The sequence below is a fragment of the Doryrhamphus excisus genome, linkage group LG21 (assembly GCF_037039965.1).
Source record: "Doryrhamphus excisus strain RoL-2023G ecotype Guam linkage group LG21, RoL_Dexc_Guam_v1.1, whole genome shotgun sequence".
NCBI lineage: Eukaryota > Metazoa > Chordata > Actinopteri > Syngnathiformes > Syngnathidae > Doryrhamphus > Doryrhamphus excisus.
The window spans coordinates 2,692,940-2,707,214 of NC_136377.1; the positions used below are offsets into that span (position 1 = coordinate 2,692,940).

Genomic DNA, 14,275 nt, shown 5'->3' on the forward strand with positions numbered 1-14,275 from the left:
ACTCCCACAATGCACCGCGCCATACAGTTCAACGATTGTTTATGTTGTACATATGCTAAAAAACTACTTCTAAATACATTTGTGACAGTTTTTAGTCATAAAATCCGACACTCGCTGTCATGTAGCTACAAAATAACTGTAATAATAAATTTTTACATTTATTGTAGCTGTTTATTATCTAGCCTTTTTGAACAGTGTGGGTTGCCGTAGAAGCCTACGTGACGTCATCATTGTTTTTCCGGTTCCTTTCGAAGCAAACATTTAGCTAGCTAGCTAGCTTGTTGCTGTTACAATATAACGATTTACATTGTAGGTTTTTAAGTTTAGGCGTCTTCACACAACACAGGTTGTAATAATAATAATAATAATAATAATAATAATAATAATAATAATAATAATAATATAATACTAATAATAATACGCAAATGGTTGGACCCGCATGTCCATAGCAGTGGCTAACTAGCTTGTTTAACAGACGCCATTACCACTACCATCTCGAGTTATTGCCGTTACTCGGTTGACAGCTGGCTTAAAAATGAATTGCCGATCCGAGCTTCTCGAAGTGACGGTGGAGGCCAGGCAGGTTGAGGAAGCAATGCTGTCTTTGCTGCACACCATTTTATTGCACCGCAGCACTGGGAAATTCCACTACAAAAAGGAAGGCACCTACTCCATTGGCACCGTGGGCACCCTAGACATCGACTGCGACTTTATCGACTTCACTTTTGTCAGAGTGTCCTCGGAAGAACTCGACAGGGTCATCAGAAAGGCTGTGTCTGAATTCAAGGTCATATTTTTACTGTGTTTCGTTATTAATATTTCTGAAGAATTACTGCTGTGCGATAAATATACATTACATTTATCTGTGGCGGACCGCCACTGATAAAGTTGGACCGCCACTGATTGATTTGATGCAATAAAACATGGTATAGATATTTATATATAATAACACAACCATTGCGGATACAAGTATTATTGCGAGTCCAACATGTGTACTAAAACGTCTTTTTTCTTCATAAAATTGGTACAAAACATCTTCCAGGTACACAGTCCTAATAAAATGTTTTTCCCAAAGAATCCGAGAGCGCTATTAACAATGCAAAGTTCCTCAAAAATAGTCGCAATATGAATAATAAATAATAATTCACAATCAAAAGCAAAAATACAATGGAAGACGCAAAGAACAAAAAAAAAAACATGAAATCACTCATGAATTGATTTGTATTTGAGTTTCTCCGGGATTAAATACGGAATATATATAAAGGATTCCGCCACTGATAAAGTTGGACCGCCACAGATTGATTTGATGCAATGAAACATGGTATAGATATTTATATATATATTGCAGATTAAAATATGACTGACATGTTTTGTTGACAGGACGCTTTGAGCAACTCCGGCAGCGATGGAATCGGTCAAATTTCTTTGGAATTCTACCAGAAAAAAAAGTCCCGCTGGCCTTTTTCCGACGAGTGTATTCCCTGGGAAGTGTGGAGCATCAAAGTCAACGTGGTGAACCTGGCCAACGAGCAGGAAAGACAGATCTGCCGTGAGAAAGTAGGCGAGAAACTGGGAGAAAAAGTGATCAACGTCGTCGAAGTCATCAATCGCCACGAGTACCTGCCAAAGATGCCCACGCAGTCCGAAGTGGACAACGTGTTCGATACCAGTCTGAGAGATGTGCAGCCTTACCTGTACAAAATTACATACCAGATCACGGACTGTCTGGGCACGTCTGTGAGCACCACCATGAGAAGGCTGATCAAGGACACTCTGGCGCTGTGATGCTTTCGTGTCACCGATGTTATGGTCAATCATGTCAGCAGGATTGATTGATTGATGAGCAGGTGCTGTCGCTTGCTTGAAAACATTTGGCCTTATTATGATAAAACTGCAAAATAGGCATTCCCTTATGGCACAGTGCCACAATTGAAGACTTTTTTTTTCCCCCCCTCATCGGTCACAATGGTATCAGTTAACATTGCATATTATTTATTATTAGTCATAACAGTAAATACCACCTTTCTCACAAGATGTATGTTTTTAGCACATAGCTCAACTAGCAGACATGGTAATTGCTATTTATTTAAGTGTTTTCTTATGTACGTCTGTGCTTAATATTATGTACAATTACCCAATTTCGTGTAAAAATTACATTTAAATAATTGGCGGTATGATCTTATACAGTGGTCTTATTGCTCTTTTCCCATTAAATGGAAGTAATCATGTCCTTTGTTGACTCCGTTATTATTTGTAAAAAAAAAAAAAAAAATTCAATAAATATACATATATATTGCATTTATCAGTGATGGCCCGCCACTAATAAAGTTGGACCGCCACCGATTTTATATATATATATATATATATATTGCAGATTAAAATATGAATGACATGTATAAGTGTTTTCTTATGTACATCTGTGCTTAATATTATATAAAATTACCCAATTTCCTGTAAAACATACATTTAAATAATGGGCGGTATGATCTTATACAGTGGGACAGTGGTCTTATTGCTGTTTTCCCATTAAACGGAAGTAATCATGTCCTTTGTTGACTACGTTATTTTTTGTAAAAAAAAATTTTTTTACAATAAATATACATATATATTACATTTATCAGTGGCGGCCCGCCACGAATAAAGTTGGACTGCCACCGATTATATATATATTGCAGATTAAAATATGAATGTCAAGCAAGTATGCCGTATATATATATATATACACGGCATACTTGCTCACGGTGCAATGAAATAAGACATCACATACTACTACAACATGGGTATTAACTAAGTGCTAACCATAACACGCACATTAAGCTGCCACAAGACATGATGGGTAATCCTGCATTAAAAATATGAACTATGAATGCTAAAACCCTTATCAAACTCCTCAAAATATTTACTACAAAATCAAAATTTTTTTCAATTTTTTTTTTTACTCATACATCGATCTTTACACACATAAATCACATAAACTTTGGAAAAACCTAAACACAAAACAGCTGCAAAAAAAAGCAACAATAACACCAACCATTGCGGATACAAATATTATTGCAAATCGAACATGTGTGTACTAAAACGTCTTTTTTCTTCATAAAATCGGTACAAAACATCTGAACACTTCCAGGTACACAGTCCTAATAAAATGTTTCTCCCAAAGAATCTGAGAGCTGCTATTAACAATGCAAAGTTCCTTTAAAAAAAAAAACAAAAAAACAATCTAACACCACAACAGTTGGGGGCGCTCTTTACATAATAGAACTGCTTCCGAATAGTCGCGATATCAATAATAAAAAAAAAAAATTCACAATCAAAAGCAAAAAATATAATGAAGATATAATTATTAATTCCCTGTTGATTCCAAATTATTTAACAAAGACAAAAAAAACATGAAATCACTCATGAATTGATTTGTATTTGAATTTCTACGGGATTAAATACGGCAGTGATTTTCAACCTTTTTTTTGAGCCACGGCACGTTTTTTTTTTTACATTGGAAAAATCTTGCGGCACACCGCTAACCAAAAATGTTCCAAAATGTCACCACGACCTCACACGTGCATCAATAAGTCTAATCGGAGGAACAAGGCAGGTGTTGCCACACGGACCAATATTACATTGCTATGCTAGTCTTTACACCACAGACACTTGACCACTTTTTCTCTTTCCGAATGACCTTTCGGGAAACAATGGTATCCATGGAAAGGAATATTCCAATCTCTTGTTTACATGCGCCGTGAAAATCAAAACAGAATAGTCAATAGGGCATGCCCAGTAAAAACGTAAACATCAACATCACGTGATACCGACTTTTTTTCTTTCACTTGTTGGAATAACTCCGTATTGTCAGTTTTTCGTCTGTCCAGTCTTGAAATTTTTAGTTTGAATCAAAAACAAACTTTGCTTAGTCCAATGCCGATTGCTCGCCGCCATTTTTAAAACGGAAGAACGTCTGGATCTGCGTGTTACGTCATAATCTGAGCATGCGCTGAAAGAACGCAACCGGGATGAATTTAAACAGGAAAAGATCAAATTCAATCTTGCTAAAAGGAATATTCCATCCCTGTTCAATTCTTTCCGTTTGAGCAAATAAACCAAATGCAATTGGAATATTTGGGTCCATGTATACTATTGACATAAATATTTGCAAATGATGATTAATAAATGTTAATTATAAAAAGTGATATTGGATAATTCCTCAACGGCACACCTGACGGTTTCTCAAGGTACGCTAGTGTGCCGCGGCACAGTGGCTGAAAATCACTGAAATACGGAATATAGCAAAGTGTTAATGCGCTGCATGAATACACTGGACACCGATTCAGTCTGTTGCCGTGTGTGCGAACAACTTCCATGAGATTAACTTCAAAATAAATACATAAATGCAAAATTTTTTTTACATTTCATAGCAAATTTTTTTTCACCGATGCGATATTCCGGAAAATACAGCTGTGGAACGATTTGACGACGGTGCGAGAAAGTCCGTGTGCTTCATTGATCCTGATGTTATCACCCGTAGTTGCATAAAGCACCCACCCTTTTCCCCAAATGAGTAACTCGGACATATGTAATGTATTTTTCTCATTTTTTTTTTTAGTCAGGAACGGATATTTTCCTGAAACTTAGCTAGGTTATGTTGCTGGTAAAGTGACTATGGGGGTGTTATTTCAAATTTAGAGGGCTCTAGTGCTTGAAATGTATTTGTATTGTAATGCAATGTATTTTTCTCATTTTTTTTAGTCAGGAACGGATATTTTCCTGAAACTTAGCTAGGTTATTTTGCTGGTAAAGTGACTATGGGGGTGTTATTTCAAATTTAGAGGGCTCTAATGCTTGAAATGTATTTGTAATGTAATGTAATGTATTTTTCTCAATTTTTTTTTAGTCAGGAACGGATATTTTCCTGAAACTTAGCTAGGTTATTTTGCTAGTAAAGTGACTATGGGGTGTTATTTCAAATTTAGAAGGCTCTAATGCTTGAAATGTATTTGTATTGTAATGTAATGTATTTTTCTCAATTTTTTTTTAGTCAGGAACAGATATTTTCCTGAAACTTAGCTAGGTTATTTTGCTGGTAAAGTGACTATGGGGGTGTTATTTCAAATTTAGAGGGCTCTAATGCTTGAAATGTATTTGTATTGTAATGTAATGTATTTTTCTCAATTTTTTTTAGTCAGGAACGGATATTTTCCTGAAACTTAGCTATGTTATTTTGCTGGTAAAGTGACTATGGGGGTGTTATTTCAAATTTAGAGGGCTCTAAATGCTTGAAATGTATTTGTATTGTAATGTAATGTATTTTTCTAAATTTTTTTTAGTCAGGAACGGATATTTTCCTGAAACTTAGCTAGGTTATTTTGCTAGTAAAGTGACTATGGGGTGTTATTTCAAATTTAGAAGGCTCTAATGCTTGAAATGTATTTGTATTGTAATGTAATGTATTTTTCTCATTTTTTTTTTAGTCAGGAACAGATATTTTCCTGAAACCTAGCTAGGTTATTTTGCTGGTAAAGTGACTATGGGGGTGTTATTTCAAATTTAGAGGGCTCTAAATGCTTGAAATGTATTTGTATTGTAATGTAATGTATTTTTCTCAATTTTTTTTAGTCAGGAACGGATATTTTCCTGAAACTTAGCTAGGTTATTTTGCTAGTAAAGTGACTATGGGGTGTTATTTCAAATTTAGAAGGCTCTAATGCTTGAAATGTATTTGTATTGTAATGTAATGTATTTTTCTCAATTTTTTTTTAGTCAGGAACAGATATTTTCCTGAAACTTAGCTATGTTATTTTGCTGGTAAAGTGACTATGGGGGTGTTATTTCAAATTTAGAGGGCTCTAAATGCTTGAAATGTATTTGTATTGTAATGTAATGTATTTTTCTCAAATTTTTTTAGTCAGGAACGGATATTTTCCTGAAACTTAGCTAGGTTATTTTGCTGGTAAAGTGACTATGGGGGTGTTATTTCAAATTTAGAGGGCTCTAATGCTTGAAATGTATTTGTATTGTAATGTATTTTTCTCAATTTTTTTTTGTCAGGAACGGATATTTTCCTGAAACTTAGCTATGTTATTTTGCTGATTACTAAACCTTTTTTTTTCCTGATGAAAGACGGGGGGCTGCACGGCGGACTAGTGGTTAGCGTGCAGACCTCACAGCTAGGAGACCAGGGTTCAATCCCACCCTCGAGTTTGCATGTTCTCCCCGTGCATGCGTGGGTTTTCTCCGGGTACTCCGGTTTCCTCCCACATTCCAAAAACATGCTAGGTTAATTGGCCACTCCAAATTGTCCATAGGTATGAATGTGAGTGTGAATGGTTGTTTGTCTATATGTGCCCTGTGATTGGCTGGCCAGCAGTCCAGGGTGTACCCCGCCTCTGACATGCCTGAAGACAGCTGGGATAGGCTCCAGCACCCCTTGCGACCTTTGTGAGGAAAAGCGGTAGAAAATGAATGAATGAATATTATCAGTGTTCTCAAATGCTTTCAACCTGAGATGCTATGCATGTAATATAATACCTGCTCTTCTTACATGAATTACAATACAAAAATAAAATATGGAAAAAAAAATTAAAAAAACAGGCATATGTAACGGTTCTAAACTGCACAATCCCTATTTATACAAAAAGGCAAAAAAACTACTGATCTACCCCGAGAGTCACTTGCACCAAGAAAGATATGTGATACAATAATAACAACAGAAAAAGCTTTTCAGCCTAGAATTGAACTGCGGCCTCCGAACATAAAAGCACTTATGAATTATACGTAATAATACCTCTTTGTTTTCTTAATAAAGTCACATGTGGTACAGCGGAAGTCACATTGGTCACAACCTTGCTCTCTTGCACGACACACAAATGCAAATACAATTAGGCAACTAATACAACTATCATATTGATCATCATTTGGTACGGAAAATTATTTCTAAAACCAAAAAAAAAAATAATAATAATAATCTAGCACTTGTTTGCACATTCATGTTTATATAAGATTATTACAGCTGCACTGCAAAAAGAAAAAAATATACTAAATTAAGCTGAAATATGACAATGTTGTAACTTTCCGGGCTGCACGTTGGTCGAGTGATTAGCACGCAGACCTAACAGCTTGGAGCACAGGGTTCAATTCCACCCTGGGCCATCTCTGTGGGGAGATTGCATGTTCTCCCACATTCCAAAAACATGCTAGGTTAATTGGCGACTCCAAATTGTCCATAGGTATGAATGTGAGTGTGAATGGTTGTTGGTAAAGTGACTATAGGGGTGTTATTTCAAATGTAGAGGGCTCTAATGCTTGAAATGTATTTGTATTGTAATGTATTTTTCAAAAATTTATTTAGTCAGGAACGGTTATTTTCCTGAAACTTAGCTATGTTATTTTGCTGGTAAAGTGACTATGGGGGTGTTATTTCAAATTTAGAGGGCTCTAATGCTTGAAATATATTTGTATTGTAATGTAATGTATTTTTCTCAATTTTTTTATAGTCAGGAACGGATATTTTCCTGAAACTTAGCTATGTTATTTTGCTGGTAAAGTGACTATGGGGTGTTATTTCAAATTTAGAGGTCTCTAAATGCTTGAAATGTATTTGTATTGTAATTTAATGTATTTTTCAAATTTGTTTTAGTCAGGAACAGATATTTTCCTGAAACTTAGCCATGTTATTTTGCTTATTACTAAACCTTTTTTTTTCTGTTGAAAGACGGGGGGCTGCACGGCGGTCAAGTGATTAGCGTGCAGCCCTCACAGCTAGGAGACCAGGGTTCCATTCCACCCTCGGCCATCTCTGTGTGGAGTTTGCATGTTCTCCCCGTGCATGCGTGGGTTTTCTCCGGGTACTCCGGTTTCCTCCCACATTCCAAAAACATGCTAGGTTAATTAGCGACTCCAAATTGTCCATAGGTATGAATGTGAGTGTGAATGGTTGTTTGTCTATATGTGCCCTGTGATTGGCTGGCCACCAGTCCAGGGTGTACAAAACAGCTGGGATAGGCTCCAGCACCCCCGCGACCCTTGTGAGGAAAAGCGGTAGAAAATGAATGAATAACTTTTCGACATTATTCTCATAGCTCTACTGTTTTGTCATATTTTGACTATATTTCAGCGTGTCCCTAATAATACCCCGAGTCAACATGGCCACTTGAATATAACATACTGGAGGCAAGCAACTAAGCTATACATTCAAAGTCTTGTTTTTTTTTTTTGTGATCACGATACGTATGATCCCCCTCTTCTAGAACCATCCGCGATGCTCACACATGACCGTGACTCTGTTCATGGCTCCAGAGACTGAAAGCCGTCTTGAAGGTTCTGTGACAGAGCTTACACAAGTACTGCCTCTTGAACGCCAAGGCGGAGAGAGACGGTGCGTGATAAAAGAGGGTGTCCGAGTTCGGAGCGCTGCCGGGGCTTTCCACGCTGTTCGACCTCGACAAGGGGCTGTGGCTGCTGGGTGGCCGCTCGGGTTGAGTCATCTTGGTGTTATTCGCCAACGACATGGACGGCTCGGGGCTGCTGGACTCGTCGTCGCCCGCCGCGAGCGCGGAGGCCTGCGGGGAGCGTCGTTCAGAGTTTTGAGGTGGCGCAGGAGGGGACGGGGATAGAGCCACCGGGGGGCCGTCGTCGGCGTCTTTCACTCGGGGCTCGCTCGCGCTCGACATGTGCGACTGAAAGTGGCTCCAAAGACGGAAATTGGTCCTGAAGGCTTTGTTGCATATGTGGCAAATGAAGGGCTTGATGTGGCACAGCAGCTCCTGGTGGCGCTCCAGGTCTTTGCGGGAACTGAAGAGGTTTCCGCATTTCTCGCACGGCCACACGCCGGGTTCCTCGGCGCCGGCGTGGCCGGCGTCCGTTTCTTCCCTCTCGCTCACCGCCTCCTCCAGCGGCTCTTCCTTCACCACCAGTTTCCCGTGGTGACCCATGCTGAGGTCCTCGGGCACAAACGACGACGAGTCCTCCGAGTCGTACATCGTTGTACCCGAGGAGTCGTTGTAGCTGTTGCTCTCGGTCGTGAGATGCTCGCTGGTGTAATGTTCTTCGCTGTGCTCCTGCTGCCTCAGACTCATCTGCTCCTTCATGTTCATCACATTGTTGTTGTGGACCTCCACCTGGTGGCGCCAGATGCTGAACGAGGACTTGAAGGTCCGCATGCACTCCAGGCACGTCAGTTTCTTGTACTTGCAGTGCGCCTCGTGGTCCTTCTTGACGACCGGGCTTGAGAATCGGAGGCCGCAGTACGGGCACACGGTGGAATGGCGGCAGCCTCGCTCGTGATCGCCCTGCTCGGCGAGCGAAGGCAACTTCGTGTTGCAAAGTCGGCAGGCGTAAACGCCGCCGTCGGGGTCCTTCTGCTGCGCCGCCGCGTCCTGTTCCCGGTAGAGGACGTGCTCCCCGGCTGTGTCGCGGTCAGCTTTTTCTGCAGGGTGCGTCCTTAGATGTTGCCTGTACTGAGACTGGAACGCAAAGACCTTCCCGCAGTAAGGGCACACGAAGCTGGGCCGCGACCGCTGCTTGGCGAGCGCGGGCGACTGCAACGCTTGCTTGTTCCTTTTCAGCTTCCAGAGTAGCGCCTTCTTGATTTCTCGGTCTCGCACGATGTCTATCAGCTTCTTCTGAAACCGGTCCTCCGTCCCGGGGGAGCTGGAAGACGACGCCGGGTTTTGCAGGACGCCGTGCTGGGTCTGACAGTGCGTCCACACTTTGTAGTTGGTGTGAAAGCGCTTGTGGCAGATGTCGCACGCGTACGGCTTTTCCGGGTTGTGGTACATGTTGACGTGGCGGTGCAGCCCGGCGCTGGACCTGAAAACCTTGAAGCAGTTCCAGCACGTGAAAATCTTGCTTGGAAGCGACTCCATATTGTTCTCCTGATCGTCGCCGGTGCTGTGAGACGTGAGCGACGACGCGTTGTCGTCGGAGGAGACGGGATGCGGCTTGAATGTCTTGTTCTTCTTAAACGGGTACCGTCTATTATCTGGTCGTTCCTTTCGTTTCCCAAGGGGAGTGAAGCTCGTTTTGGAACACTGATTGAAATTTGTCCGCAGATCTTTGAGGTTGACCGGCAACGCTTCTCCGACCGTGATTCGGATGATATCAAGAGGGTCGGCGAGCGGACTGCTGGGCTCCGCTTTCACGCACTCTGTCGACTCGACTTGAGTTTCCTCGTCGCGTCTGCTGGGGCGCTTGGACCTGAGAACGAGCGGAGATGTTCTGGCGTTTCCGTTGTGAGCGGACCTCTCCGACTCGGACTGCTCGTGATTCTGCAGCTCCTTGAGCTCCAGAGTCGGCGAAAAGACCGGAACGGGGCTGTCCATGGAGAGCGATCTTCGGAGGAGGCTCTTTATGAGCGGGCCGCTCCGGTCGATGGATTGGCTCAGCTCGGAGGCGTGGCCCTGAAGAGCCGCTTTGGTATTATCGTGAGGCTCCTGATCCGCGGGTTCCTCGGTCACGTCCTGGTCGGAGGAAGACGGCAGCCTGATGTGCTGAACCTCAGCATCGCTGAAGGACGCAGATGTTTTGAGTTGGGGTCTAATAGAAGACATGTAAGATGGATTCCCTTTGAGTATGGAGGTGTACGGGTAGGTGGACTTCCTGTCGGGGGTTTCGCACATTTCCGGTGATTTACTTGTGATCGGCTCCGAGTTCTGATGTTCTGATGGAGGCTCGGTGAGAAGAGACAACGATGATGATGACGATCTCTCCGGTGTTTTCGCCTGATGGTTTGTACGGGTGAGCGTGGATGCGTCATTGCGGACACGACACACGATGACGCTCCTCGTCTGCGCGTCATTCTCGTCGCCGTCTGTGAACGACAGCCGTTTTCTCGAGACGCAATAGGACGCGTGCGGCCTTGCGGACGCAATGTTGGTGAGGAACGGAATTCCCAGGCTGTAGCCCAGCTCTTGAATTGCTGAAAGGCTGCCTTTGTCCACGAAAAGCGAGGAGGAGTAAATATAATTCAGAACTATCTCAAAGGCATCCGGCTCGCAGAAGTCCAGGTTTACGACCTTGGGTGATGCGTCATCCGTTCTGGTGAAGAGGGACTGGAAATATTCACTGCTGGCAGCCAGGACGCTTTTATGGGCTTGGTAGCGCTGGTCCGCCACGACCAGGACCACGTCGCACATCTGGCCCCGCAGGCGCTGCTCGTTGAGGAGCCCCAGCACCGAGAGGGGATGCGCGGGATTGCTGTAGTGCACGAGGCTCTCCATTGCTGAAAGATAACACAAAAAGGAAGATTTTTTTTTTTTTTTTTTAGGAAAGAATATATCACAGGGCGGCACGGCGGTCTAGTGGTTAGCGCGCAGACCTCACAGCTAGGAGACCAGGGTTCAATTCCACCCTCGGCCATCTCTGTGTGGAGTTTGCATATTCTCCAGCACCCCCCGCAACCCTCGTGAGGATAAGCGGTAGAAAATGAATGAATGGGTTCTCCTCCTATTTTGTGTGGAAGTGGTAACTTTTTGGCTTCTTATTTTGTCTTTTAAATGCAATTCAGGTGCCAGGATAATTGAGTTGTATTGAAACAATAAGGTGACGTGCAGGGTTTCGTTACATTCGATTTCTTAGAAGCTAGGAGGCAATATGAGGTTCAGGCCTACGCCGTGAAAAAAAACAAACGGACCTTACTCAATTCTAATTGAAGAGCCCCGTTTTATAGTAACAGACACATCATGTCAAATTGTAACTTGCATGCTGAAAGAGTGTGTGTACCCCTGATGTGCATGTACAGAGTACATAAATACTCCCATTTATAAATATCGTAAACATATTAGGGATGCTCCCGCTGATCAATATCGGCTGATTACCGTACAAAACGTCACAGCCTACGCCAATCAATGCCAGAGTGTTTGATTACCTCTCAGTTGTTGATTTGTTTACACACTTTGCTAGCTGTCATTGACTGTACAAGCTACCTAGCTCGCTAGTTATCTGTTTAGCTGCTGGTCTTTGGACTCCAACTGAGACCCCCCATCCCCACACAGTGTTTTTAAAAGAAAACAAACAAGCAATGAAGTTAGTTTGGAGCTCGTTTTTGCCACAAGTGGATATCACATTCATGGGGTATGTACTAGCTTTTTTCAAGTGTCAGTGAACAACTTTACTGTCTTGTTATTATGTTAATTATAACAAAAATGATAAAAAATGATTTGTGTGTCATGATTTAATAAACATAAACATGTGCACATGTATAAACATGTGTGTCCAGCCTTATGATGGTGATAGCATCACAGGGGTCTCGTATATGGACAGGTGATTTTGAGTAGCTTCACCAAACGGTCAGTGATCGGTATCGGAATCTGAGCATGCCTAAAATATGTATTTTATACACGGGCGTCACTAAGTTCTGAGGACATTGCATGCAACCATTCTGTCCAGTGATCAATGATATAATAATCATTATTATATTTTTAATTAGCCTATTATTATTACTATCATCATTATTCTTCTTCTGATTATTACAGCTAGCATTAGCCTGCTTATTGGCTTGCTTATTAGCCTGGTTTTGCTCTATTTTATGAAATTTGTCTGAGATTTTTTTGTTAAAAAAAAACAATAAAAAATTTTAAAAAATCAACAGTGATCAATGATATAATAATCATTATTATATTATTAGCCTATTATTATTACTATCATCATTATTCTTCTTCTGATTATTACTAATACTATTACTAATACTACTAATACTACTACTCGTAGTAGTAGGCTAGTATTAGCCTGCTTATTGGCTTGCTTATTAGCCTGCTTTTGCCCTAGTTTATGAAATTTGTCGGATATTTTTTTGTAAAAAAAACCAATAAAAAATAAAAAAAATCAACAGTGATCAATTACATAATAATCATTATTATATTATTAATTAGCCTATTATTATTACTATCATCATTATTCTTCTTAAGCTAGTATTAGCATGCTTATTGGCTTGCTTATTAGCCGGCTTTTGCCCTATTTTATGAAATTTGTCGGATGTTTTTTTGTTAAAAAAAAAATCAAAAGTGATCAATGATATAATAATCATTATTATAATATTAAATAGCCTTTTATTATTACTATTATCATTACTCTTCTTCTGATTACTACTACTACTACTAGTAATAGGTTAGTATTAGCCTGCTTTATTGGCTTGCTTTTGCCCTATTTTATGAAATGTTATGAAATCAAGAGATTTGTTTAGTAAAAAAAAAATCAATAAAAATTAAAAAAAATATCAATAAAAAATATTACATTATTTAAAATAAAATAAATTTAAAATATCTGAAGCCCCCCTAAAATAAGCCTCAAGACGCCACTGATTTTGTACATTTCCTCTCGTAGGTAGAGCATTGGAACTTGGCCATTTTTAAAGATGATGCCTACAAGTTTACTCGTAGGAATATATTCAATAGTTTGGCTGAAAATTAGCATTTTTTGCTCATTTAAGAGATGAACGCCATTCGTGCTGTAAACAAGTTGTTGACTAAGTTGGCCACGTCATTTCAAGGGTACAATTTGTTCTCTTTCACTTGTGCCAAACTAACCGCTAACCCCCCCCTCAAGACAGCGGACTTATGAGTCGTCACTCGTGCCGTTCGTCTACGAGGAAGTCCGGTAACGCTTTGTGGCATTAGCTCATCCGAGGGGACGTGGCGTAGCCTCGCACGACATTCCCACCAAGTTCTCCCACCAAAAAACACACCGCGTCCATGCTTCCAGACAGCGGCGGCACGTTTGTGATCTCGTGAGGCTAAACCGTGAATGGCGCGAGGCGAGGGGAAAAGTTGGGCGCGTTTTTTTGGACTCCATTGAATACAACCGTCGGTAGGAAAAGCTTAAAATAACATTAAGTCCGCTATCCGTTCCGTCAGCGGTGGCTTTTTTTAATGTTGACGGACAACAACGAGGCGCAACTCCCAAGCTAAACAGGTTGTAGCTGGTCCGGTTTTACAACAGCTCAACTGCCCCTTTGAGTTACGTCAGGGAGGAAAAGGAAAAAAAAACGCTCCCCGTACATGGTACTCTACCAACAATGTTTTAGTCTATTTTTTTTAAGTCAACTTAAAATAGAATTATCGTCTTACCAACCCTCGCGTTTAAGTTCTCTTAATCCAAACAACAGGGACTGTATTCAGTGTTGTTTGGATTTCTGCGCACTGGTCGTGATTCCATCCATCTTGAATTTGACGTCATCCCACACCAGGGATGAGGTCATTGCAATGAAAGCTCGTCACGTGCACTGCGCTCCGATTGGATGAACGCTGTGCGGGGCGGGACCAAGAGAGGACCTGACGTTAGAGCTCATTTA

The 14,275-nt window shown here is 41.1% G+C and overlaps 2 protein-coding genes across 3 annotated transcripts; one reads left to right on the forward strand and one right to left on the reverse strand.

Moving 5' to 3' along the window:
* Positions 1 to 225: 225 nt before the first annotated feature.
* Positions 226 to 2,543, forward strand: atg101 (autophagy related 101). Its single transcript, XM_058087259.2, has 2 exons — positions 226 to 787; positions 1,381 to 2,543. The coding sequence occupies exons 1-2, from the start codon at positions 536 to 538 to the stop codon at positions 1,783 to 1,785; spliced, it is 657 nt and encodes a 218-aa protein (XP_057943242.2). The 5' UTR covers positions 226 to 535; the 3' UTR covers positions 1,786 to 2,543.
* Positions 2,544 to 4,716: 2,173 nt separating this feature from the next.
* On the reverse strand, positions 4,717 to 14,196 carry zbtb21 (zinc finger and BTB domain containing 21). 2 transcript variants are annotated; one of them, XM_058087710.2, is made up of 2 exons: positions 14,052 to 14,196; positions 4,717 to 11,209 (listed from the first exon to the last, which is right to left on the reverse strand). In XM_058087710.2, the coding sequence occupies exon 2, from the start codon at positions 11,205 to 11,207 to the stop codon at positions 8,253 to 8,255; it is 2,955 nt and encodes a 984-aa protein (XP_057943693.2). In that variant the 5' UTR covers positions 11,208 to 11,209; positions 14,052 to 14,196; the 3' UTR covers positions 4,717 to 8,252. The 2 variants fall into 2 exon arrangements, with proteins under 2 accessions (XP_057943693.2, XP_057943694.2); XM_058087711.2 differs by having other exon boundaries at positions 14,056 to 14,173.
* Positions 14,197 to 14,275: the final 79 nt, after the last annotated feature.

Bases quoted from the DNA above. Each gene is read 5' to 3' on its own strand.
- atg101 (XM_058087259.2), top strand. From the start codon at position 536: ATGAATTGCCGATCCGAGCTTCTCGAAGTGACGGTGGAGGCCAGGCAG. The intron at 788-1,380 runs GTCATATTTTTA...TTTTGTTGACAG, and splicing joins AGGCTGTGTCTGAATTCAAG to GACGCTTTGAGCAACTCCGG.
- zbtb21 (XM_058087710.2), bottom strand. From the start codon at position 11,207: ATGGAGAGCCTCGTGCACTACAGCAATCCCGCGCATCCCCTCTCGGTG.